General features: G+C 51.3%; 1 protein-coding gene and 1 long non-coding RNA gene across 2 annotated transcripts; one reads left to right on the forward strand and one right to left on the reverse strand.

The window, feature by feature from the left end:
* Window positions 1-52: 52 nt before the first annotated feature.
* On the reverse strand, window positions 53-25,991 carry SMG5 (SMG5 nonsense mediated mRNA decay factor). Its single transcript, XM_031436096.2, has 22 exons — window positions 25,769-25,991; window positions 21,966-22,064; window positions 21,312-21,435; window positions 20,792-20,948; window positions 18,982-19,071; window positions 17,932-18,021; window positions 17,144-17,222; window positions 14,858-14,983; window positions 14,683-14,751; window positions 14,009-14,217; window positions 13,189-13,326; window positions 12,429-13,028; window positions 10,802-10,977; window positions 9,562-9,637; window positions 8,639-8,814; window positions 7,460-7,618; window positions 4,252-4,311; window positions 3,714-3,873; window positions 3,199-3,289; window positions 2,205-2,279; window positions 1,659-1,797; window positions 53-1,497 (listed from the first exon to the last, which is right to left on the reverse strand). The coding sequence occupies exons 1-22, from the start codon at window positions 25,840-25,842 to the stop codon at window positions 1,414-1,416; spliced, it is 3,051 nt and encodes a 1,016-aa protein (XP_031291956.1). The 5' UTR covers window positions 25,843-25,991; the 3' UTR covers window positions 53-1,413.
* On the forward strand, window positions 5,522-8,411 carry LOC135318983 (uncharacterized). Its single transcript, XR_010377489.1, has 3 exons — window positions 5,522-5,595; window positions 5,682-5,764; window positions 8,382-8,411. It is a non-coding gene; the product is annotated as an uncharacterized LOC135318983 (long non-coding RNA).
* Window positions 25,992-26,465: the final 474 nt, after the last annotated feature.

Consider the following 26,465-nt stretch of genomic DNA (forward strand, 5'->3'; position numbering starts at 1 on the left):
AATCTCCGACATCCCAATAAAACTGTACAGAAAGGCATCAGGAGACAAGGAGTAGGCTCTGGGGGTCTTTATTAAGTGATGCTTTAGTCTCAGTCTCTGCCAGGGACTGGAAGTGGGAGCAACCCCACTCCCCCGAGGTTGTCCCAGATTTTCTGTCTTAAGAGGAAGGAGGCAGGAAGCCTGCTCTCCTCTGAGAACAGCCTGGGAAGCTAGGCTAGCGCTGGGGCAGGAGACAGCAGAGCTGAGATCCCCCACCCTCAACCCCCAGCCCGAGCTATACGTGCAGCCTGAAGGGGAGGGACCGAGGCAATTCTGGCCAAAGCCCCCCACCCCCCACGCAGCCCTGCTCTCGCTCCACTCCCTGCCCTGAGCTATTCATGATCTCTGCTCCCACATTCACCTCGACACTCCAAAAGCTAGCCCCATGCTCAGCTCCTCCAGGCCGCTAGTCCTGGGGAAGAACAAAAGTAGGGAAGCCCACCAGGGTAGAGGGTCCCTGGCAGGGCAGCTTCAAGGCGCCTCTCCTTTCTGCTGCTCACCCGGACACAGTCCCCTCCCTAGTAGTAAGGGGGGGGGTGGCCTCAAACTGTGCCCCCCTCTCCTCTTACTGGCATCCCACCCTGTCCTAGCAAAGCAGCCCAGAGCACAAAGCACAGTGACCGTGCTGGTGGGCACAGGAACCCTCACTGGCATAAGAGCCAGACTGCCTGCAGCCGTCGTGGTCCTGCTGCCTGCCCTGGAAGCTAGATGGAGGGAGACAGAAAACAGAAGTGGGGCAACAGGTGTGTGGCCCCTGCAGCAGCAGGAGGGGATCTAAGCCCTGCCCTGCTCTCAGTGCAGGCAGCTCCAGGCCCCTCTTCAAGAGTCCCCAAGGCTCCAGAGCTGCCCAGCCCCTGCAAAGGGAGGTAGAGGGGGACGGGTGGTCCTCGAGGAGAGGAAGGGTCTGCGGAGAACCACCCAGACACCTGTGTTACCCAGCTCTTCCCCCAGGGCCAGAGGGCCCAAACTCCTGGCACCGACCACCCTGCTTCTTGGGTGAGGAAGAAGGGCCCCTTCTGCTGTCCCTTCCCCTCAGAGGTCCAGGAACCACTCCAATGAAACGCAGACACCTACGCCTGCCCCCTGCCCCTGGGGAAAGCAGGGGGGCTGAGGCAGGAAGGCTAGCCAGGGGCCCACAGGCCTCTCCTGCTCCAAGCACTTTCCTTGCTTTCCTGACGTCGTCTTGGCAACAGGGGGCCCTGCCCTCCCAGCCGGCTCCTGGGCCCTCCCTGCAGCCCGTGCGCAGCTGAGCTTCCTTCCTGCGTGCGTGCGTGAGGCTGTGTGTGGTGGGGTGACTACAGGTGGTGGTCCTGGCTGCCAGGGAGGGCAGGAGAGATCTGGAGTCAGCCCCGCTGCAGGGCCTGGGGGTCGGTCTCAACCAATCTCCTTCCACTGCTTGTAGAAGTCCAGAACATTCTTGATGTCCACACTAGCATGTGCAGCGGCCTGCAAGGCTGCCTGTGAATTGAGGAGAGGACAGATGGAGGCAGGCCTGCCCTCCTGAACTACGGGACAAGTCACTGAGGGGTTGGGGAAGGGCAGCTGTCTGGTCTCAGGGAGTCGACTCTGGTACCTATTCCCCATTCCACACTCTGCCTCCACCTCACCCCGTGACCCACCTGCATAGGGCCTGAGAGCGTGCTGGGGCTGTCCAGTGGAAGGCCTGTGACAATGGTCACCATGCCGCTCGGGTCCTCCTCACCTGCCCCCTGGGCCAGGGTCAGCTGTTTGCAGCTGTCCAAGATCTTATAGAGCGTCCTGGTGGGGAGGAGAGGGAAGGCGGGCCAAGCCCCAGCATTAGCACAGACTGAACACCCATCTCCAGGGCACAGGGGAAGCGGGGGGCGAGGAGGGCCCTGGGAGAGAGCAAGAGAGACCAGGTAGCCAGGAGCAGTGGGTCCTGGGAGCTGGCCCTGGAGGACGTGCTACAGGGACTGGGCAAAAGTGCAAATGAGTGAGGACGCCAAGCCCGAGTGTCCAGGGCCACAGGGGCTCTGGTACTGGAGCAATTTCTCACTCTATCCAAGGTGAGACCAGCAGGAGGGCCCTGGCAGGCCGCCTAGTACAGAACCGTCCGCTCCTGTCCCGCTCTCCCGGGGAGTCCCCGCAGAGGAGTGAGGCAGGCAGCCCAGCAGAGGCTCGAGGGGCAGGGGCTGACATTCTACCAGGCATCTGCATCCTGCCTCTTCAGCTTATGCCGCTCAAAGCTCTTCCCCACCTCCTTCTGGCAGCGAATGTACCTGCAAAGGAGACAAGAGAGTGGAGGTGGGGGGCAGAGGAGAGGGAGGGCACCTCACATAAAGCGGGCCATTGTGGCGCAGGGGACCCAGTTTTATGGGAGGTGGAGGGGGGTGCATCTTCCCCAACACAGGTCTGTTTGGAGCGATTTTGAAGTGGCTTCCTGGCTGCTGAGCCCGGCTCGCTTTTCCTCCTGATAACATCAACTTTTTGGTTCCTCCCGGGGGAGGAGCTGGGAGGAGAGAGGCAGCAGATGCTTTTCAAGTCAGTGCTTCTGGAGACACGGTCCAAACAAGCAGGCTTTGTGCAGCTTCCTGGCCAGGCAAGGGCAGATGCAGAGAGGGGTGGGCCGGCCAGCAGGGAGAGGGGAAGCTTTCTCTCTCTTCCCTGCACAGACTGCCTAGTCCTCTTCTTCTTCTTCTTTTTTTTTTTTTGGCACCCTAGATGGGACACGAATGCCTAGTCCTCTTCTGGCCCCAAAGGCTATAGACTGCTAGGCTGAGCACCTACACACTGCCATCCGTTCCCCCCACATGGCTTCATGGGAGGTAGGAAGCCCCTGGACAGCCCCGATGAAGGCGCTCCCACCCTGGTCAACCTGATCACCTAAAGGAGGAGAAACTCCTGCAAAAGAGCCCACAGCATGGAGTCAGTGGTTTGCTCCCCTCTCCCCAGTGACAATGATCTCATGTTTGCCCCAAAGGTAAATGGACGGCAGGTTGGTGCTCCCTGACAGGGCTCCTGGCTCTTCCAATCACCATCTACTTATGCACCTAAGACCTTGATTTCTAATAGTCTTTGGCCTCCCTCCCTAGACAGTGAGCCAACTGCGAGCTGGGACCATGAGCATGTGTCTTACACAAGGAACACATATGCATTTGCTGTCTGGGCTGAGCACAGGTCCAGCCAGCCTGCACTCACCTGTTCCCTTTTTTAAACTCTGCCTCCAGGTATCGAATCCCATCCCGAGCCCCTGGGTGTTCCTTCTTCAGCAAGTCCAGGCCATCGATCACTGGTGGGCAAGGTGGGGGTGGGGGAAGGACAAAACAGATGAGCTCGGGCTGCTGTGACATGGGGCCCTGCAGAAACATCTGCACCTGCTCCAGGACACGCTGCAGGAAAAGAAGGGGCCATGGCTCCTACAGGAATCCTGAAGTTCCTGCAAAGACTGACCTTCTGCCACGAATGTATTTGGCACCTTACCAACTACTGTCACTTAGATTTTCTCATCTATTTCTCCCAACCATCTTGAGTCAGGGTTTAACAGAGATTGTCATGCCCACTTTACAGATGAAATGACTGAGGTTCAGAGAGATGGTAGGACTTGACCAAGGCCACTGTGTATAAACTGGGCCGTAAGTAAAGGTCTCAATCTCAAGCCAGAGTCTCTTTTAAACATACTCTCTGCCCACACCCCACCCCTCTAATGTGCTTACCTGTCCTTGGGATGATGACAATGAAGCGGCCACTGGTGGCCAGCTGGCGGATGAGAGGGAGGTGGTGGCAGAGGGCCTGGGTGTCAGGGACGAGGTAGGGAGACATTGCTGATTGGGCCTTGGGCTGCTGCAGGCTCCCTTCCAGCTGGGAGACCTCGAGCTGGTGAGAGAAGGCAGAGTGGGTAGAGCCGTGTGGGGCCGCAGCCTGAGTAGGGGAAGAATTGTACTCGAGGTGGCTCTTATGGGGCTCCTCCTGCTGCCAAGGGGAGCAGGGGGCCCCTTCTACAAATGGCCTCGTAGGAAAAGTAGACAGAAACAAGGATATGGGAAAGAGAAAGAGAAGGAAGAGAAAGAGAACTGAAGGCAGAAAGAGAGCATGAAGGCTCAGTGACAAGTCAGCACCGAGAGGGCAAGGTGGAGGGACAGAGGGACATAATAGACAGAGCGAGGGCTGCAGCTGGAGGGGTGAGGATGTGCCAGGGGCTTTAGGCAATAACCAGATCAAGAGCAGAAGGAGCGCTGGCTCCAGACTTCCTACCTGAAGTCGTAGCTGGGCCATGTCTCTCATCAGCCTGTTCCGCCGAGCTTCCTCCTGTGCCTGCGAGGGGAAACCAGGTGCTAAGCTCGGGACAAGGAGCTGGGGGAATATTCCTTTCTCCAGAAGGAATCAAGAAGACCAAGAGGGATTCCTAGGGTCTGAAATAGGTACAGCTTCATATAAAGTCAACTCTCTACCACTCCTGCTAAGTGAGGAGAAAGGAGGCATGGGTGCCATCTAAATACGTTCCATCAGCAGAAGTGACAGCACATGGCTGTGCCTCAGGGCTCCATCTCTGCTCTTCTCAATCCGTCCTCCTTCCCAGGGGATACCATCCATGCACCCCCTCACTTTCTATCACCATCTACCTATCAACTTCTTCCAAAACCTACAGCTTCAGCCCAGACCTGACCCCTTGAATTCCAGACCTACATACCCAACTGCCTATTTGACAGCCCCATCTGCTCCTCAAAACTGGCTTCTCGTCCTCTGTTGTTCCCCAACTTGCTATATAAACCACCATCTGCCCAAGTCAGGAAGCTAGTTGGCTTTGACTTTTCCCTCTCTCTCAGCCCCAGAAGCTATCAGCCTCTCAGTCCTGTCAGTTGTAGTTCCTCAAAAAAATCATTCAAACCCCTCCCACCTTGACTATTATAACCACCTCCTGACTGGCCTCTGGTTCTAACCCCATCCATTTTCTCTGCCTGCAACCAAGGCAAGCTTTCAAAAGCCATCTGATGTCTACCATGGCCTTGACTGAAAGTCCTTTGATGGTTTTCTTTTGTCTTCTGGACTATTAAGTCCAAATTCCTTAATACAATCTAAAAGATGAGGTTAAGAATGGCGACTTATCCTAAAAGATATGGGGAGCCACTAAAGGCTCTTTGACAAGCAAAGTGGCATCATCAAAGTGATGCTTTAAAATATTCACCTGGAGTACATAATCTCACTGTACTCATAAGACGACACCAGACAAAGCAAAACTGAGGGACACGCTATACAACAACTGACCAATACTCTTAAGAAATGTCAAGATCATAAAAGACAAGGAAAGGAGTCTTTAATAATGAGACATTAACTATCAAATGTAATGTGGAATCCTGGAAAATAAAATAGACATTTGTAGAAAAACTAATGAAATACGAATAAAGTCTATAGTTAATAGTGTTGTAGCAATCCTAATTTCTTAGTTTTGATAATTATACTGTGGTTATGCAACATCCACCTGCTACCTCCCTGCAGAGTCCTACACAACAAAGAATGGTCCTGCACAAAATGCCAGGAGTGTCCCCTTAGAGAAACTCTGGTAGAAGAAGGAAAGGGAGGCAGAAGACCAGAGCCCAGGTGAGAGCCATCTTCTCACAGGCCCCACTGGCAGACTGGTAAGGAACAGGAGCACCGAGGACAAGCTTCCCCTCTTCTCACTGTAGAACTCAAGCCCAGGAATCTGACTTTGAGGCTACAACTGGAATCGTGAAGCCTGTGTCTGAGAGAGGGGGATGGGTGTAGTTGGGTAAGTGCCCCCAGAGAACCAGTGCAGGTGAGTGGGGATCACCTGGACCCACAGGAGGAGAGCTGCACTAAGCTTAGGCTCTGAAACCCAGCAGCTCAGAGGTGTGGGCCTCTGTGTTCCTCAGGGAAAACCTGAGGTCTCATCAGAAAAGACAGGGTCCCTAAACCAGGCAGACACCAGAGCCCAGAGAGCCCCCCTGGCCTGCAGAGAAGCTAAACTCCTACAACAGCTTAGAACAAGGACAAGAGCCTGGTCCTTCCAATTCCAGAGCCCTGGCTCTACCACTGATACCTCCCTTTGTCATTCTGAGCTTCGTCATCTGTAAACTGAGGGTGCAAGCACCCTTCACGGGGCTGCTGCAAGGGTTAAATGAGGTGTCACATGCAAAGCAGCTTTACAGAGAGAAAGCTCTTGCTAAATGACAGGAGATGGTTATAAGGCAGGGACCATGCTGCTGCTGCTGGGGAACAAGCTCCTCGGGCTGGAAACGTGACTCAGGGAGGGCAGGCGGCAGCCCCGGCAGGCAGTGTGGCCCGAGTCCAGCACGGCCTGTGGCGTCCGGCACCACACCAGAGGGGCTTCAGGTGTTCCCTCCCCCACCCGCAAGAAAGGAGTCTTCGGGAGCTTTAGGCCAGAGGAAATGCCTGCAAACTCTAACATTTTTTGAAGCTGTGTAACTTCCCCATAATTATTTTTGTAACCCCCTGTGTTTTCCCCTATGGAACAGCAATAAAAGTCTTAACACAAAAGGTTAGTTTTTAACAAAATGTGCTGACTTTTAAGGCAGCAAGGAAGGGAGTTTCTGGGGAGTCTGTGCCCCTTCCCATCAAGCAGAACGTCCGCAGGAAGCGGGTGCTCAGAGAGGTAGGGGAGCCTGGGGCTGGGGAAGGGAAGAATACGGGGCATGAGATGAAGAACCCCTGAGGCCTGCCAAGACACACGGGACATGCCTCCCGTGCCAGACACCATTCCCTCAAATGCGCTGGTGCCACTCAGCCTGGAAGAACGACATGCCCAGGGCTGCAGGCCCCACTGCAGAACCCAAGTTGCTGTATACTGTATTAGCCCCACGAGAGAAAGACCTATCTTGTATGTTGCTGTGACCCATGCCTAGGATACGGACGGGTCTGGCACGCAGCAGACTCTTAATAAACATCTGTGGAATGAGTGACTGAATGGGTAAGAGGTAACACATGCCACCTCCTATTCTCTGGGGCTTCCGTGGGATGGGAGGGTTCCTGCATGGTATCTAATGCCAGGATCCCTCCACTCCCTTCCACTCCCCAGGCTTCACCCTTCTAAAAGGGAAGGGAAAAGCTTTTGCTGAGCACACACACTCCATAATGCAACATGCAGAGCCTGACATTTGCTATAATTCCATCGTCACAACAAGCCCATAAAGCTGACTCTATTCCTACATAAGTGATGAAGAAACAGGCTTAGCAAGGTTAAGCAACTTGCTCAACTCAGACTAGTAGAGGACAGAGATGGCCATCCACCCCCAGTCAGTCTAGATATAGCCCCAGTGCCAGGCTGCCCCTGCTCAAAGCACCTCTCACTCCCTATCAGCCCTTAGCTCCCTCCCTGGCCTCCTCTCCCTAGGCTGTTTCCCTAGTCCCACTGACCTTCAGTCGAGGCCCACCAGCACACTTAAGCCCATGGAAGCAGAGTGGAGGGAGCGAAGGCCTGACTCACCATGCGGAACTGGGCCTGGGCCTGCTGCAGCAGGCTCTCCTGCTCGGACTGGGCGATGCTGACGAAGATGCCGACCTCTGGGTTGAACTGCAGGATGCTACCTTGCAGGCGAGCAACAAAGTGGCCAAAGCTGCGGATGCAGCAGATGCGCACGACCGTCTGTGGGGAGAGATGGGAGCAGCCCAATGAGCAGGGCGCCGCAGGCCCACCCGCCCACCGGGACTCCCCGCCACCTGCCTCTCCGCCAGCCCAGCTGCCTCAGCAAACGGGCTCCTCGGAAAGGCTTCTGGTCTGTGGGGCAGAAAAGAGGAGCACCACAGCCCAGAGCCTCCAGCTGCCACAAAGGCACAAGCAAGGAGGGCAAGGAGACTCCTACGAGGACTAGAGAAGTAGGACTCGGGGCTGAGAAGAGCAGGGCACTGGGCTGGGAGTGATGAGACCTGGGTCCTTATGCTGTCCCTCTCCTCTGAGTCTCAGTTCCTTATGTGTAAAATGAGAGGACAAACCAGATCACTATTTCCAGCTTACGTTTTTGATCAGCAAAGCTCTTCTTTTTCCAACAGACAAAAATCTTATCTAGAACCCTAAAACATGAAACAGACTAAAGCCAAGCGACTCTGGCTGGAGAGAGAGAAACCAAGGGGGAGGCGGGGCGGCGGCGGCGGTGTGTATGTGTGTCTCAGGGACAGGGGCAGGGAGGCCTGTCTGCCTGGCTTTCCTCTGCTGCCCCCAGATGGCCCATGTGGTGACACTGACTCAAGGGTGAAGGTCACCAGACTAAGTGGGTAGCACATGCCCTTCCAGCTCTAACTTTCTCTGATTGTTTGGTGGTCAGCTTAGAGGAAGCTGGGCCCAGAAGAGAGAAAAGACCGATAAAGATTTCAAAGTCCTAATAATCTGCTTCTTCTGTCCTCTACAAAAGGTGGCGAAAAGGAAGGAAGTTTGTTCTACAAAGGAAGACACCAACGGCAGACCTGTGGGAGGACACCCTGCCAAGAAGGAAAGGAAGCCCAAATGGCCCACTGAGTGAAGAAGCGCTCACAGCTGCAGCCCCAGGGACACACTCCCCATCTGGATGGAAGGAGGGGTGCCTGCTGGCCCTCTGCAGCCCCGAGGCCCTGCTTTGCCGCTGAGTCTGACTAACAACAGAGCTTGTGACATGAGAAATGCTCTCCTCACCTCCTCTAAAGGGCTGAGCAGGAGCCGATCCGTGTCAAAGTTAAAGCGCCTGTGGGCAGCCCGGAGGGGAGGCAGGTTGCGGAGCGCCATGTCCTCTGGGAGCAGCAGGCTAGATGGGAGGTCAGGCAGTTCACAACCTTCAAGGAGATCCTGGACCTCAGAACACAGGGCCAGGCCTGGGGAGAAAGAGGACACATGAGACCTACCTGCCTTGTGGGAGCCCCAGTCAGAGGTACACAGCTCTTCCCTTTGGGAATTCCCAGGCTGTGAGACAGGACATACCCCTTGGACAGAAGGTAGGGGGAGGTTTGGGGGAGGACAGGAGAGACAGCTCACAGGCCATCAGGCAGAACTCTAGGAGCCCAGAGCTGGAAGGGTTAGAGGAGCAGAGCAGGTGGGGAGAGTAAGGACAGCTTACACGGGGACGGCTCCCTGACAGTGGAGACAATCACACTAGGATGGCTGTGAGCGGAGGGACTCTGGAGGAAAAGGAATGGATCACCCTCGGGTGAGCCCAGAGGTGGGAGAAGGTAGATTTCCAGCTGGAAGGTGGTAGGAGGAGATGAATGAGACAGATGAGCTCTGACGGTCAAGGCCAATTCTCAGTGACGAAGGTACTGGTGCCACATCGGCAACTGGTGCTGGCTCCCAGGCTCCCCTCCCTCGTTCTTGTCCACTCCACTGCCTTCCCCAGGGAGCACACTCCCTGGCAGAGCAGGCTACCTGCCTACAGTGGGGCAGTGTCAGGGGTGGAAACCAGAGAGGCCCAGACCACAATGACTGCTGTGTGTCAGGGAGGCTGGGCAGTGAATCCCATTAACCTCCTTACCCCAAGGACCAGGTTACCAGGAAGGGGGGATGGTGGGTTTCGTGAGGCCCGTGAGGGAGAGGGGAAGGGAGGGCAGTGCCAGGAACTCACTCACCAGACTCTTGGAGTTCGCCAGCAGCTGGCAACAGGTTCAGCAACACAGACAGGCGGTTCCACAGACTTTGAGAGCTCTTGGGGAACAAAAAGAGGAGGCCTTCAGCTGGGGCAGTGCTAGAGGATGGCAGCAAGCAAGAAAAACATTATATTTGGGGGGCATCTGGCTATGGCCACAGGCCTAGATGCATTTGATACAAAAATTAACAAAAGAGCCCAAGGGGGGCTCGTGAAGGACTTGGAAAATAAGGAAGAAAGAAGGAGGACCACGGAGCCTTGCTGAACTTCATCACCAGCTGAAGGCTTCATGTAAAGGGAGGGGGTGAGACTGCAGGAAGGACTCTCTGGATCTTGGTAATGGAAAAAGCTGGTGTTGCAGGAGGCTTCTCCCCATCCAGCACAAATTTTTCCTTTCGGCCCTCACGTGCCCACACTGGGCCGCCTCTCCAGGGACGCGCCCCCCACCTCCATCTTCACCACACCCCTTGATGACCAACAATGATTAACTAGCTGTCATCAGGCACAAGCACACACCCAAGGGTGTGCCTGGCCCTGACCCAAACTGTCTCGTTTAGGGAAGAGGGTGACCTGAAGGGAAAAGGGTCTTCCACAGCAGACAGCTGTGCCCCTGGAATAAAGCAACATCACAGAAAAGCCTCAGGGCACCAGAGGCTCAAGACTGAGACTCTGAACCTGAGAACAGGAGGAGGAGGAGAAGGCCACCATCGCCCCAGCCAGCCTCCACTGCAGCCTGCCTGACACCACTGCCTCCAGCGGCAGGAGTCTCTTTAAGCCGTTTCCCTGCCCACAGTGCAGACCCCTTGTCTGAACATCCTGCACTTCCTAGTCCCATCTCTCCTGTCACCACTCAGTGCTCTCCCCTCTCGGGACTCCAGTGTTTACCTACCGAGGTTAACCCTCAAACACATACTTTCAACAACATTACTCATGATGGCAGCAATTATGCCTGGCGTGGGGGACACAAAGCAGAATAAGCAGGGCCTTCACCTTCCCAGTCCACAAAGTTTGTATCCCAGCCCCAGCCACAGGCTTTTTGAGGGCAAAGGTTATGCCTAATCCTTGTTCTGGAAAAAGCCTAAGGAGCCAGCACAGAGCACGTGCTTGACAGTAACTTTGGCTTGACTAGACCATCTGAGGGGACTCCCATGCCCCATCCTGGCTGGCACCCTTCCCTAACACCCTGGCACCTGACAGAGGGCAGCTGGAGCAGAGTGACACACCTGCGCACACACAATGATGAGGTCGGGGTTGGTCCGCAGCCAGTCCAGGAAGACTTTCACAGCAGGAAGCAGGCCTTCGGCCATCAGGACTTGCAGCTTCTCCTGGATGCTGCGCTCATTACGACAGGAGCGCCCACTCGACTCACTTCCTTCTGACTCAGAGCCTTCTTCAGAGGCTGGGGGTGGGTGATAGAGAACTGGGATGAATGACACTGTGCAGGGAGCATGCCCCAAACTGCCTGGACTTTTCTGAAGAATTCTAATGTGAAAAGAAAGGAATTAGGCCCCTGCTTAATTTTTCTAGGCCCACTGACTGCTTTTAAGCCAAGAGCCAGGTGCCTTTTAAAATATGATTCTTTCAAGACGGGAGGGAATAGCTCAGTGGTAGACTGAGCGCTTAGCACGCACGAGGTCCTGGGTTGAATCCCCAGTACCTCTGTTAAACTTAATTGCCACCCTCCCCCAAAAAAACCCCAAACCAAAAACAACAACAAAAAATATATGATTCTTTCAGACTCAAGCTAATTTGTGAGGTCTACAGCTATTCCCTCAACCGATATTTATGATGCGCTTATTCTGTGCAAAAGGCAAGGCAGACAGACAGAAGGGGGCTATAGGGAGGGAGAAAAGGGGTACAAGATGAAAAGAACTACTTCCAACTCCTAGCTCCTCCAGTCTGCAGGTCAGAACACTGAGCACGTCTTACTTCACCTCTGAGCATCAGCTTCCTCATTGCTTTCATTCATTCAGTATTTCCTAAGTCCCACCCACGAGCCAGGCACTGTAAGTACTGAGGATACAGCAAGAGACAAAACACAGACTGTCCTGCTCTCAAGAGGCTCACAGTGTAGGTGAGGAGACAGACAAGTTAACAGACATTGTCACTTGAGTGGGAAAGGGCTGGAAGCTGTGGACGTGCACAGGCTGCAGGAGCCCACAGGAAGCCTACCCTTGGAGGACTCCCAGAACAAGCGACTTTTAAGCTAAGATCTAGACAGCAAGTGAGAATTAGCCAAGCAACAGCTTCAGGGCAAAGGAGGAAAAATATGTTCCTGACCAAAGGAGCACCATGCACAGAAGCTTGGAGGTAAAGGACAGCACTTAGAATAGGGATAACTCACCACAAGACTGCTGTGAAAAGTTAAGTACGACAAGACTCAAAAAAAGTCCAGCCTTGCACTTGGCAAAGAGCAGACATCGCAAATGCTCGATGCTGCTCACCAGGTGCTTTGCACCTTAAGGGAAGTACCTCAGGAAGTAAGTCTCACTCTAATCCGCCTGCCCTGGTGGGTGCTGGTTTTTCTAGTTTCCACGAGCCCTGGCAAGACCTGGGATGGCAGGGAAGGGAGCTGCAGCTGCAGTGTCATGTGGGAGGAAAGCCCCAAACCCACAAGCAAGGTGGAGTCGGACAGGATGAAGACCATGAAATCGATTGGGAACTGAGAATGAGGAAGTGAGCAGGAGAGGGGAGTCCCACAGAAAACTCCTGGGCCACACTACAGGCAGAGGCCAAAGGTAAGGCGGTGAGGGTGAGACGTACTAGAACAGAGAGGAAAGAAGCCTCTCTCAGTGAGTGCTGATGGTACGGAGATGGGGACCAGAGCCAGATGAAGACAGGCCCAAATACCTGGCTGTGAAGGCTTGTCCACATCCCCGTTGACGCAGGGCCTGTGGCTGGCCAAGGTGGGAGCTTCAGTGGTGGGCTGGAGGAGCAGGTTGCTAAAGGTGGGTGCCAGTCGGAAGCAGCGTTTAGTCTGGAACATCTGAGTGGACATGGCTTGTAGATTGCTGGCAATGCTGGCCTCACTGGGGCCCAGTGGGCCATTGAGGGATTCGGGAGCCTCTGACCTGGCCCGAGGCGGCTCCAGGGCTGGGGACCGTGTCCCTTCCTCATCCTCCATATCTTCCAGGTCTGATCGGGACTCTTGGCTGTTCATTTCTGAATCTGACTCAGCATCAAAGGCTGTTCCCCCACCTTCAAGACTCTTGTCAGAGCCACTGTCTGAGCCCTCGCTGACCCGGGCAGAGTCACGGCTGGAGTCTGATTCAAAGCCTTCACTCAGGTCACTGTCATCACCAGCTTTGGGGGGGTGGCGGCGGCGGCGGAGACAGGAGAGGCGGGAGAACTTCCGGCTCTTTCTGACCTCGCCCACTTGAGGTGCTGCAGGAGGAGGCTCAGGACCTGGCTCCTCCTCCTTCTCCAACGGTTCCTTGGACTCTGGTTCATCTGTGAAAAGAGGATGGTCAGGGGGCCTAGGGACAAACTGGAACCGGAACACTGGAAGATGCTCTTCGACAGCACCTCCCACACCACACCTGAGTTCCCCTTCCATGACCCCCACACCCCAAGATAACCTTTCCAGTCACAACCTCCCCCTTTCCTGCACCTGTGCCATCACTCTGGAATGCCGGAACGGGATTCTCGCCCTCTTCCAGCTCAGCCTGCAGCCGTATGTTGACGTGATTGACGAGGTGGGAGAAGAGAGCTAGGGTGAAGGCAATGGCTGCACTGTACTGCTTGGATCCTAAAGCCAGGAAAGCCAGGCGTTAGAGGCCCAGGGCCCTGAAGAGGAGTATGCATCATTAATTCCAACCACATCTCACCTGTCCTCAGCCCTTTCAAGGATCCAACTACCACTCAAAGCTTCTTCTAAGGTGAAAAACAGATCTCTCAGGTCTCTGCACAACCATCCTATAATGTAGAATGTGCTGGCTCACCCTGCTTCCTCATGTAAGCTCATGGATCCTCTTGTCCCATCTCATCCTCCGTGGCTTTCACATAAACCCCTCCCCATACCTCAAGCACCTTCACACCTCGCCCTGCCTCCTCCACCCTTCCATCCAACCTTGCTCTACATACACCTCTGCCAGAAAGGTTTCCAAAACTGCCTAACTGCTCCCTCCCCCCCATCCCCAGCAAGGACTGAATTCTGTCTGGATCATCAGCTAAGCATTCGTTGGCCCGGGTCTTGGCCAAGGGTGTGTGTGTTGGTGGGAGGGGGAGGGAATACGCTGCTGCCTTTTGTTTGTTCTCTAAGAGCTCCTCAGGGCAGGGTTCCTTGTCTCCTCCCTCCCACAGCCAGGCAGTGACACAGGTAGTCAAGGGACTGCTTATGGAAGCAAGTTTACAGATAAGGAGCTGCCGAAAAGGATAGTGAGGATCCTAGAACTCAGTGGGGGGGAAAAGAGGGACACAAGGGGACTTACCAGCTCTCTTCAAGCTGTGCACACCCATAAGACAGATGATGACCATCTGAAAGATGAGAAGGTCGGGGAGGAAAGCATATCCACTCTCATACTCCTCCTCATCCTCACTGGCCAGGCTGAGGTTGGGTGAGGAGGGCAGGTAGAAGAGACAGAGGTTGAAGTCCTCCAGGACTGACTGGCAAAGCGACGTCAGCTCTGAGTCCACGGAGCTACGCAAGGATAGGAGCAAAAGGGGAGATCGGTGATGGGGGCTGGGGCAGGAGGAAAGAGTTGGGAATACAGGATTCAGAGGAAAGACTACAGGATCCTGCAAGGGAGACTTCAAAGAGAGTACAGGAGGACTCAGGGCTGGGCTGATCACCAAAGCAGACAGAATAACACAGGAAGGGCAGACACACAGTAGAATGGATGTGGGTGGGCTTCCCATTCAGCCACTCCTTCAACATCTAGTAAGCACCCACTCTGTGCCAGAGGGTGAGCTACCAGGAGAATGGGCACGGAATCTAGGTGAGACAGTAAATGATGCCAAGAAAGGACTAACCAACCAGCTAAAGAATTTCCAACCAAGAGGCAGAATTCAACAGCCCACTCCCTTCTCTTCAAGTCTCCGGCCATAAGGGAGCCATCATGGATGGAGCTCACGGGTCAGTTCTTGCTCATGCTCTTCCACTCACCTGCTCTTGGGCTGCAGGAGGCTTTGTAGATACATAAAGTTCACCAGCAACCTCTTAATGTCCTTACATCTGAAATGAGAGGAGCCCAAGGTATACAGTGAATGGCTCCAGAATCCCTGTGGTCCTACTGCACTGACTGTAGAAAGACCTCCCTCCTCCCACAGGCCCCACTCACCGCTTCTTGCTGGGAGAGAGTTTCCGAGTCTCACACTTCTTCAACTGGTGGTACATTTTGGCTGCCTTGTCATACAGCCGCTTGAGGTTCCCATAGGCTCCCTCAAAGGACACTTCTGACTGGATGCTGAAGGAGACAGAGGTAAACTACTGAGACATGGTAGAGGCATAGGTCGGAAGGGGAAATGTCAGTCTTCTGGGACTTGAAGGAGCAACACTTCTAGTAAATACAGGCTTCCCCAGCCTGCCCTTCCATGTATATACTCAGGGTGAAAGCTATGTTTCCTAATAAAATATACACACACAACTTCCAGATTAATCAGGGCAATGATGATGTCTGCATCTCCTTTATATCTATAAATGGGACAATTAATCCTACTGTATGTTACAAACTTAACTTAGTTACCATCCCTGAAATACACAATCCTTCATCTTTTTTAAAGCACAGAACACTTAATAGATAGCATTTAATAAGCATTTACTACATGTAAGGATATTTACACCCACTACTTCAGTTAATCCTCACATTATTCATTCAAACACAAAAAGGTACTGAGCTCCCCATACTGTGCCAGGCACTGTCCCTTAATACTGTTCACATCTACAGATGAGGAAATGGAGCCTGAGAGATCAAGAATAATGCGAAGGTCACATAGCTACCACATGGTAGAGCTGAGTTTCCAACCCAAGTCTGTCTTACCATGAAGCCTATGACCTAAACAGCGCACTGTAATTTTTTTATGTCTCATTTTTTAAAAAACATCTTTTAATTATAAAGGGCAAGGTACAGAAAAGAAATACATGTTGTGGTCAACTAAATATAGCTACAAACTCTTTGATATTCCTTCCACTGAGAAGTGGGTTCTACATCACCTCCCTTAAATCTTGATGGGGTGTTGGGGACAATGACTGTGCAATTGTTTTGATCATCAGAATATTGCAGAAGTGACTCTGCCAGTTTCCAGGCCTTAAGAGACTGGCAGGCTCTACTTCCACATTTTTGGGGTCATTATTCACTGTTGGAGTCCTGAGCTACTGTGTAAGAAGTCCATCTATCCAGAGGAAGATACCACATGGAGAGGCCCTGAGACTTGATGGAGAGGGATAGAGGTCCAGGTGTGCAATCCTCCAGACGTATCAGACCCCCAGACAGCTGGATACCACTGACTGACCCTAGACAATGCTACAAGGAGAACTGCCCAACTGAGCCCTACCTGCATGCCAGATCCACAAACCCTGAGATACAACTATTTAAGCACAGTAGAGGAGGACCTTAGTAGGCACCTCCCAAACCTGGATATGCTTGGCTCTCTTTGCAAGTGACTCATCCTAAATCATGATTATGAGTGTGTTGAGGGATCCAGGACAAGTAAGGGGGGGCATTCCCTGGAAGGCATGTGAGGAATAGGAAAGATGCAAAGGGAGGTTATAAACCTGGTAATCATATTTAAGAATGAAGACAGAGGATAGGAGGGCAGTTTGTACTGATCTAGAAATAAAGGGGCACCACAAGAGCAAATACTTGCTGATACAGAGAAATCTGACCAGGTGAACCAAGGATCACAGCACATGGAGTTACAAGGCAGAATTAGGTATTTCACTTTACACTCTAGCATCTGACCATTTAAGCTATGAACACTACTGTATTTCCTTTGGAGCCCAATTCACTGTATAACTTCTGAGGATGATTCAGCTTCTCAAGTAGACTTTTTATGTGGCAACAGTGGGTTTCTGTCTCCCTATAATTTCATCAGTGGCATTCTGGTTTACCTATCAGTCTCATGTGCATTTGGTTATGGTGACTTAGTAACCTAAGCCTAACCAACTTTGGGTGCCCTGAAAAATTTGTTTTTCATTCTAAGAGCCAAAGTGTCAGATCCAGGGAAGCAGTGATCCACCCTGCTGCTAAGCTGGTCCCCCCATGCTGTCATCTGTCACCTCAAAACACTGAAGCTCTACAGTTCTGAAGTTCTTGTCAGAAGCTACTTTGGTACCATTTTACTAACTATATCAAATTTATTTCCTTCTTCAGGAAGGCAGCAATCCTGTTATTTTGCATGATACTGGACAGCTATTTTAGCTGCCTGAACACCTACAAATCCAGGTGGCTATGTGAAAAGCAGCAGGGCTATGTGAGGATGCCCCTGAGCGGAGGGACCCCTCCTCAATCTTAGCATTCTCCTATCTCATGCAGGAGCTAGAGAAGGGAGAGAGGGAAGAGAGAAAACAAAGCAGGAGTGGTATGGGCATGAAAGCAGGGCTGGGGAAAGAGCTAGCAGATACTCACCAGCGCAGGTAGCAATACATGGCTTCCACATTATAGTACTTGCTGCCTGCAAGGGTGCCTAGCTGATTGAAGGGCATTCCTGGAGAGAAAGAGAAGTCACACAGTCTGCAGCCATAATACTCACCGAAATCTGCCAGGCCCAACCAATGTTGAACATCAGAGAACTCATGGGGAAAAAAGTGGGTCTGCAGGTGACACTGGTGTCTCAGTGATAAGCAGCGTAATCTTGCTCCCCCGGGGGATTACTGATTACACACTCACTTCTTATCAGTCTAATCCTGCCTGCCCCCACCAACCCCCTGGATTTCAGCACTGATGGGCGCCACTCCTTCAGCAGCAGCTGTGGCTCTGCCAGCGCTGACTGAATTCCACGGAGCCCGCTCCTCTATCCCGGCTCAGTTTCCCACCTCTGAGTTCTCCTTCCTGCATACTAATCCCCATCTCTCCCTGTAATGCAGCCTAGCCCCTTCTCTCACTGTGCCTCCATGGGGGCAGCTAAAGTACAGTCTCCTCATTCTACAAAGAACTCAGGCATAGAGAAGTCGTCTTCTCTCTCCCTTCTCTTCTGCCTCCCTTCTTCTTAGTTCAAGACTTTTCCATTTCTCCTCCCCTCCCACAATCTTCTGAGTGTGTGTTACAAGGAGACTGCAGAACCAAGGTGAAGTATGGAAGAACTCAGAGTGGAGAGGACCTAAGGGGAGATGAGTATGGCCTGTCTGCCACCTCAGCATCGTCTTCCCTTTGGAAAATGCTGCTGGCTTAGGAGCCCCCAGTGGGGGTCCACTTACCAATCTGGGGAGCTACTGACAGGGCTTGGTAGTAAAATCTCTCAGCTAGCAGCTCGGTGTCTACGCCAGCTAATTCATTCTGGTATCGTGCTGTAAGAGAGATGAGAAATGTGATGATTCCATGTTTAAGAGAAACCTCCCCTCATCTGGGAGTCCACTCTATAGAGCTGTAATAAGAGCCTGGGAGGAAGATACCTGAGCTAGGAGGCAGGCTGCTTGACTCTCTGGCACAGTCTTAAATCTGCATGACTATGGGCAAACTGTTCAACTCTCTCTTCCTTGCTGGTAGGTCCAAAATGTAAACACTATTTAGTGTTTGTAAAGTAAAGAGGCTCTTCTTGATTATCTCTTTCCAATGAAAGGGAGCTGCAGCATACATAAATGCTTGAAAACACTTCTGATATTTGGTTCTGGAATTCAACTGCTCAGCTCTAGAGAGAAGACATTACTAAGGACACTTGGTCAGTCTACTGAATATCAGCAGGTTCCCTCCATGTCCCGCTGCCTATGAGAGGTCCAGGAGTGGAATGGGGGCAGGGAGAGAAGGAGCCTCAGGTCAATAAAAGCGAATGCATCCAACAGTCACATACAGGCAGCCAAATGACAGAACCTTTGTCTATTAAGACTAAGACCCAGGGGCCATAAAGCAAGAGGGTACTTTTCCATTCTGAGAAACATTTTTCAGACATGCAAGTCCTCCCTGAGGTCTAACTGCAATTCCTCCAGGAGTCCATGAAAAGAAAAGAAAATCCCAAAGGAGAAAGACATCAAATTAAAATCTTCCTAACCCACTACTGAAACTGAGTCATCACCCTGACTTCCTTAAATCACAAAGACATTTTTCTTTGTCTTGTATTCACTCATCCTTTTGATTCATGGAAGAGCAGTGATAAGGAGGAAACAATGTAAGCAGTCTGCAGGGAAAACGTTACCAGAGGTCAAACTATTTCTCCTGCTCTCCAATCACATAAAGGATAATACCAATGACTGAAGCAGCTGGAACCTGTCCTATAGCCCAAAACAGAGAAAATGAAAGGTTCAGATTCTTACACAAATCCCCCAGGTACACTAGACATCGGTGGCATGCCATCTGTGCCCAATCCATCTCCTTCCCTGAGGCAGACACTGGCTTCTTGCATCCTGAGAAAGAAAGACAGAGTGGTTTATGAGCCCACTTCTCTGCCCCTACCGAAGGGGACACACCTTTCCTAGGTGAAGAAAGATCGAGAATCGAGGGCTAGTTTTGGAACAGTCTTATGGGGCAGAGAAGACATCCATACAGGATGAGGCACAGAGACTCACAGGTAGAAGTCATTTACAGGACAGGAAGGAACTGGAAGAGATGGGCTAGAGTCCTCAACCTAGGACAGCTCCCTGGGGGAAGGTCATGTGAAAGCTCATCATAGGAAGGCTTCCAGAAAGAAGAGGTGAGGCTTAAGCGTCAGTACAGTTGCAGGTGCCTTGGGTAGCAGCTCCCCACACAAAGCTAAAAGGTTTGGATAAAGATGGGAAACTTGCCCAGGAAGAATGGCATGCGAAAAAGGTCAAGGTAAATGCTCTTGGCTTCTGCTTGGTAAAGGAGGTCCATGGAGAAGGCAGCCTACTGGAGAGTCTACCCATAAAGGAGACAAGGTCAGCCTGACCTGAGGACTGGTGGTGGCCAGAGCCAAATATGCTTGGGCTCTCACTTTTCCCTTCATCCAGGCAGCCTTGTAACTTCAGAGAGCCTTAGCTACTTGGGAGGCAGTTTTCCCATGTGCCAGATCCTGGTCTGAGTGCAGTACAGTATTAACCTAAGTGATCCTCACAGCAACCCTATGAGGTAGTTATTCTTATTACTCCCATTTCACAGTTAAGGAAATCAAAGTCACACAACAGGGAAGTGACAGAGCCGGTATTCAACAAGCAGTCTGGCTTCAGAGACCATCCTTGTATCCACTACACCTTGCAGCCACTCTCCTGGCTGTGTAGCTCCCATTCTGAGAAGCCCTTCCTAATGTTTTCTACCAAGACATCTCTATAGAAATGTCTATCAGTTGTGTGAATGAGAAATAGAGATACAGAGAAAAACTAAAGGGAACTGATTCTTTGAAATAAGGGTTCTTAATCCTTGCTTAGACTATGGACCCCTCTGGTGAGCTGGTATAAAGCCTACAAATGCTGTCTTGGATTAACGTTGTTTTACTTTTAAGTGTTTTTAAGTGCACAGAATATAGTGTTGTGCTTCTTACCAGGGAATGCTACGGTGCAGTCGCACACACAAAAACTCCATCTCTGACCCAGGAATGTCTTTGTCCTGGTGAGGGCAGGGGCATGGGGCTGGGGTAGCGCAGAGGGTATAAAGAGCAAGAGGAGTTGGAGGAAGAGGGAGAGGAGCTCTAAAGGGTAGCCAAACTGAAGGGAAAACTACCAGCTAGAAAAGGTGATAAATCATAGTTGCCAGTACCTCAGAATGCCGAAAAGAGTTTTGTACTATCTTGAAAGAAAATCCATAATTTCCCCAACATTTATGAAAACTTTAATACTGTCATCAAATACTAGGAAAAAATCTCTAAAGTTAAAAGAAACAGTGTCAGCCAAATTCAACTGGGAGAAAAAAAACAAATGCTATTAATAGCATCTTCCAGTGCCAGACCTACTCTAGATCCATTCCATTCCTCCTGACATGGGGCTACACTCCCAAACCAGAGTCTCACTTGCTTTTTTGGATAAATCCAAACTTCATGAAGAATTTGTAAGTCTTGCTAGAATCCTCTCTGCCTGGCTGGGTCACAAGGTACACAAATCCCGAGGGGTAAGAAAGCCAGAGGTGGAAGCACATGAACTTGCTCCTCAAGCCCACCTTTCAGACTTCACTGACCTATGAGGGGGTCGGTGACGTGGGTCCAGTCGATGCAGCATTGCAGTTCTAGCTGGTAGTGAGACTGGATATAGAGAAGGAGATGCTGGTAGAAGCCAATACCAGCGACCAGGTGTGTCCTGTAGGCACATTCCAAGGTGCTCCGGCTGTGGATGTGCTGGAGAGTGGGAGAGGGAAGGGCTAGCTAAGCAACACTCTCAGAGTTCCATTCCACCTTCTCTAACTGTAGTCATCTCACTGAAGAAATAAATTTATCTTCTTGGTTCTAAAACTTTATCCGCATTGCCTCTTACTCACAAGTTACCCCCACACCCTTAAGTCTACTCTGGTCTCCCCATCTGAGATCAGTCCCCCTTCCTTCTCTATTCCTAATTATATATGACTCCCCCTTCCCTCCTTCTGCCATCTCTTCCTTGGTTCCCGTCTCCAACCATGCTCTGGCCCACCTGCCTAGCTTTCTTCTTCCTTAGCTTCTCCTCTTTAGACAAACTTCTTCCGAAGATCTATGACCTTCCCTTACCTTTTTGTTAGTCTTAATAAGCTGGATAACTTCATAGTACACCTTTCTCCACAGCAGCTCCTCAGCCTTCCTCCCATAGTCCACCGGGTGCAGGAACATAAGCTTGACGCAGAGCTCACGCAGCCTGGGAGGGTGCAGAGGAGCATGAGAGAGACTGCCCATCCCGTGGTGGGGGACAGAAGAACTGAAGGCAAGAAGGCATTTGCCAACACCCTGACTGACAAATCTCTGTGCTTCCCAATAGACATCCAAGGTCAGTTAGTAGGACCCAAGACAACAGCAGTCTTCGAAGGCAGTGGGAGCCCCACAAGACAGAGAGAGGAAAAGTAAGAATTTTAATAATCTTCATTTTCTTCCCTTGCACCTTTCTCTTCTTTTTACTCAGCCTTTTTATCTCCTCTTTCTTTCCTTCATTAGGCAGTATGGCCAACTCCCCCAACTCAAATGCCATTCTTATGGCACCAGTCTGTTAGAGGTAGATACTGCAGAGAGTGAGGGATCCCCATCTCCTCTCTCAGAAAGGCCCATTATTCACAGCCCACTACTGTACCATGAAGTTAGGAGATAAGAGAGAACATGTGTCTACATGTGACAGGATTCAGGTGGAGAGGAACAGAGAAACCATAGGATGTGTAGTTTAGAGTCTCAGCTTACTTGTTCCTCAGGCTAATGTTCTCTGGTTTGAACACTTCTTGATAAGCGGTTTTGTTGCAAAGGATGAGATCAAGTCGATGCACAGCCTCCACCACAGCCCTGCAAGGAAATATAGGCAAACAGCCCCTGAGCCATCTGTATGGTCCAGCCACAATGCTAGGACACTGATCCTAGAAGAAAAGCTAAAGAATTAGGGGTGGGGAAACAAAAAGGCTGCAGGCTGAGCTCTGTACAAAACAAGATGAATAGTCTTCATCCTGATATAGCAGCTCCCTCAGGGGACACCTGGCAATGCTGGAGACATTTTTAATTGTCACAACCTGTGGGAGGGAAAGAAGAGGAGTTGCTATTGGCATTTAGTGTGTGCCGCTAGACACTGCACAATACATGGGACAGTCTATCACAATAACTATCCTGCCCCAACTGTCAACAGTAGAGAAAACTGTCAAGGCAGAGAAACTCTGTGACACGGGAAGGTAGACTCTCTCAACGGAAAGAGCACAGGCTGTGATGCTAGGCAGAAAATTTAGGATTTGAACCTGGCTGTGTCTTACTAACTCTGTAACCTTGGGCGAATTACCTAACCTCTTTAAGCTTTAGTTACTACATCCATAAAAACAGAAATAATAGCAGCTACCTAAAAGGGCTGTTGCAAGGATTAAATGAAATAATTTACATAACATCACTGGTACATAGTAGGCAATCATAAAGATTGGTGGAATGAATGAATGATTATTATACAAGGGCTTATTATCTCTGACATAAAGGAAAGGCATTCCTAGTAGAAAACTGTGCTTTGGAATAATGGGGCATGGGAAAGTGAGGGAGGGTTATCCCTGAACTGCTTAGTCATAAGGTCTCCTGGATTCTGCTGAAGGAACCATTTGTTTAATATAGAGTGTAGGCTCTGGAACCAGACTGCCTGGATTCAAATCCTAGCTCTACTTCTTACCAGCTATGTGGTCCTGGGCAATATCTAACTTCCTTATGTCTCGGTTCTCCCATCCATAAAATGGGATTAATATTATCACCTACTTTGTGAGGGTTAAATTAGCTAATACAAAAAATACTCATATCAGTGCCTTGAACATGGTAAATGCTCAGTAAGTATTAGTCTTCATCCTGAGGAGGAGATTCCAGACTCTGAGGGAAGTCCAAGGAAACTCTACAATGGTTGGCTAGGAGGTCCTTAGGTAATTATCATCTTTGGAAGGGTGAAACCCCGAGGATGTTAGCAGCTGTGAGAACAGATCAGGCACAGCTCTGGACACAAAGTAACCAAAGAGTAGGGAGCGATGATTCCCCAAACAATCTAAAACTGTTTCAGAACACTGAAACTTGCTCCTGGGCTGGAGAAAGTGGGCCACAGCAGGCGAGCATCCTGTGATGGCTCAGGTGGTACACCACTAAAAGCTGCTCTGTACAGGACAAAGTGACTGCCAACACCAGCTGAGTGGGTGAGATGGTAATCAAGGCCTTCTCACAGGCAATCTTAAGAACTCAGCATTTCTCCAAATACCTCCTGGGCTGCCTAGAGACAGGAGTCAAGCCTGTCAGCCAGCCTGGCCCTCAATGCCAGGGCAGCATCAGGAGGCCAGAAGTGATATACTCTACGCCAGCTTAGTCCCCAGGGAAGAGCTTTTAACTTCAGTGTCATGCACATATCTACGGGAAGGTGTGTATGTGTATGCATTTTTATGGACAGGCCTCAGAGCTCTCCTTAGATTCTCAATCCAAAAAATGTTAATAACCACTACTCTCAGTAGTTTTAACTGCAAATTCTTAAACCAGAGAGGACTCTGCACTTTCTTCTCCATTCCCCATTAGAACATAAATACCTCCACTAAACTGTAATCTCCTTTGGAACAAAAACTACAAAAACCAGTCTTGTGTCTCATTCACTACTGTTATCCCAGGTCTAGCAGTGTTAAAAAAGAAAATTATGTTTTTTAAAAAATAGTTGGGGGGTAGGCATAGCTCAGTGGTAGAGCACATGCTTAGCATGCACAAGGTTCCTGGGTTCAATCCCCAGTACCTCCATTAACAAAAACAAAAACAAATTTTTAAATTAAAATTGGCATAATTAATTGGTGCTTGTGTCCTAGCACCCTCTTTTCCAGCTGTCTTTTCTGAAGGGCTTAAAACATTTCAGTATTTCATTTCTGTAAACAGATTGTGGGAACGTCCCAAATTTACTGAAGCTTGGAGTGACAGTTTCATAGTCTAACAATACAATTATCTTGGGCTGAGAAATCAGACCTTCCTCCCCCAGTTCTTTCCACCAATCACCATTGCTATAATAAATAATAAAAAGAGATCTGCTGCCTCAAATTTCCACTCTGCTCAAAGCCAACAATACACAACTACAGGCAGAGACACCCATGTGCACCCATGTAAGCCACACACACAAACACGTCAGCGTAAGTCAGTCAGTCCTGTGAGGGCAGTAGCCTGAGAAAGAACAGGATTTGAGAATGATTAGAAGGATGACCAGAGCCATTACCAAAAGCTGGAGACAAGTAAGGAATCTTGCAGACACTGCCCACGCTCTGTCTGACAGGCAGCGCTGACACTCAGCAGCTTGAAGAGGCACACGTGCCACCCCAGCCAACTCCTCAGCACCTGGAGACCGCTCCGGGCAGCCCACAGTAGGAGCCCAGGGGCTGGTGGATTGGATCACTTTTCTATTTTTGGAGCAGCCTGTACTCCCCTCTGCCTTCTGGCTTAGGGACCCAGAGCAGGCAGGATATCTACTCAAGAGAGGAAAAGACAACACGCTCTTGACTCTTTCACTGCCAAGATGGGGTCCATGGCTCTGAAGGAGGTCTTCTCATGCACACCTCTGTTCTACAGAGCCTGAGCCAAATGAACCCCCAAACCTACTCCCCATTAGAAAGAAGAAAACTCAACTTGGTCTCTACGCTTCATCCTATTTTAGTTCAAGAGCCCATGTTCCAGTTGCCCCCCCCCCCCCACAAAAAAATCCTTGATCCAGGATGGGAAGAGCTCAAAATGGCCTGTTCCCAACAGAGGGCTGAAAGGCTGAAGATGTTGAGGAGTGTGAGTGGCACTGTGGAAATCAGAAACCAGGAATGGAAGCTGCCTGGCAAGAGACTGTAGTCATGAGGCTGCAAGGCAAGCAGGACTCAGGAGTCCCCAGGTGCCCTGAAATGGGCTCCTAAGACCTAAGAACACTCTGGATTCAAAGTCCTTCACTGCCCTTCCAGTCTAACACAAATAGTCTTCCAGCCTCTTTCTTTTCATTCAGATTCCCAAAAACTAGACCCATAAGGGACTTCAAAGCGTATCAAATCCAAATCTCTCCTTTTAAGGATGAGAAAACTGAGGTCCAAGGTCACACTGAGAGAATGGCAAAGCAAGGACATGAATCAGGCTCTCTTGATTTCAGTCCAGGGCTCTTCCCTGTAAATCCTACAGGGTTCTAAGCAGCATTCCCTTCCGGGTTTTTCTCCTATCTGTGACCCCACTCTCACCTTCCCAATCCCTGCAGTCCCCAATTTCCACCTTCTTACCCCAAATCCGCAAAGCACGGTGCCCGCCCCAAGCTCACTGCGGAAGGGAATAGTCCACGTGCTTCCCTCCAAACCTCCCACCCACCCAATTCCTTCTTTCAGCTCCATCCCGGGTTACCGGGCCCCGCCCCCCCGCTCCCTCCAAAATTGCACCCTTCTCGCTCGCCTGCACCCCAGTCCACAGCGGGCCCCGCCCGCCGGGGAGGCCCCGCCCCTCACTGTCCCCCCCACTTCCCTCGGCGACTGCACTCACGCCCCGGCCCCTCTCACCGGTAAAGCCGCTTAGTGTGGAGGACCTTTGCTTCGGGCTCGCTGCTTTCCCCTGTGGGGGGGCCTTGGCTCATGGTGCCCGGGTCCCGGGGCGGCTCCGGGTCACAGGCCCCCGCCACCCGCCGCTACTGCCACCACTGCCGTCTCCGGCCGTAGCCGCCGCAGCCGCCACCGCCGCCGGCCCTGCTCGGCCGCCATCGCTGTGAGGCGGCTGCCCGAGACAGCTCCTCCTCCGCCTGCCAAATCTCGCGATAGCAGTCGCACAGTTGCGGGCCAGTGGCCTGCTGCTACCAGATCTCGCGAAACTCGTTTTCCCTCCCCGGAAGTTGCCAGAACTAACTCTGGGCGGCATGGCCTCTTTCCGGCTTCTGCAAGCTCTTGCGAAAAACTTTATTGACAAAGCTGCTAAAGAACGAACAGTGGACTGTGAAGGGGGTTGAGGCTAAGCTGGATCGGTGCAGACGGGCTCACAGCTAGGAGCATGACTTTGCTTTGTCCAGCAGTGGTCATTTGGTCCATCTTTCCGTCCCCCCCCTTTTGAGCCTTGTCTCTCTCAGATGACTGGTTATAGTGATTCCAATTCTCCCTTTCCCCAATTATTTAAATAAACAAGCAAAAAACGCGTATGTGAAAATTTTCTTGGAAAGGGCAGAGAATAATATATGAGTAGGGCCCTCCAAGACAGGCTCTTGTACAA

Source organism: Camelus dromedarius, chromosome 23 (assembly GCF_036321535.1).
Source record: "Camelus dromedarius isolate mCamDro1 chromosome 23, mCamDro1.pat, whole genome shotgun sequence".
Classification (NCBI taxonomy): Eukaryota; Metazoa; Chordata; class Mammalia; order Artiodactyla; family Camelidae; genus Camelus; species Camelus dromedarius.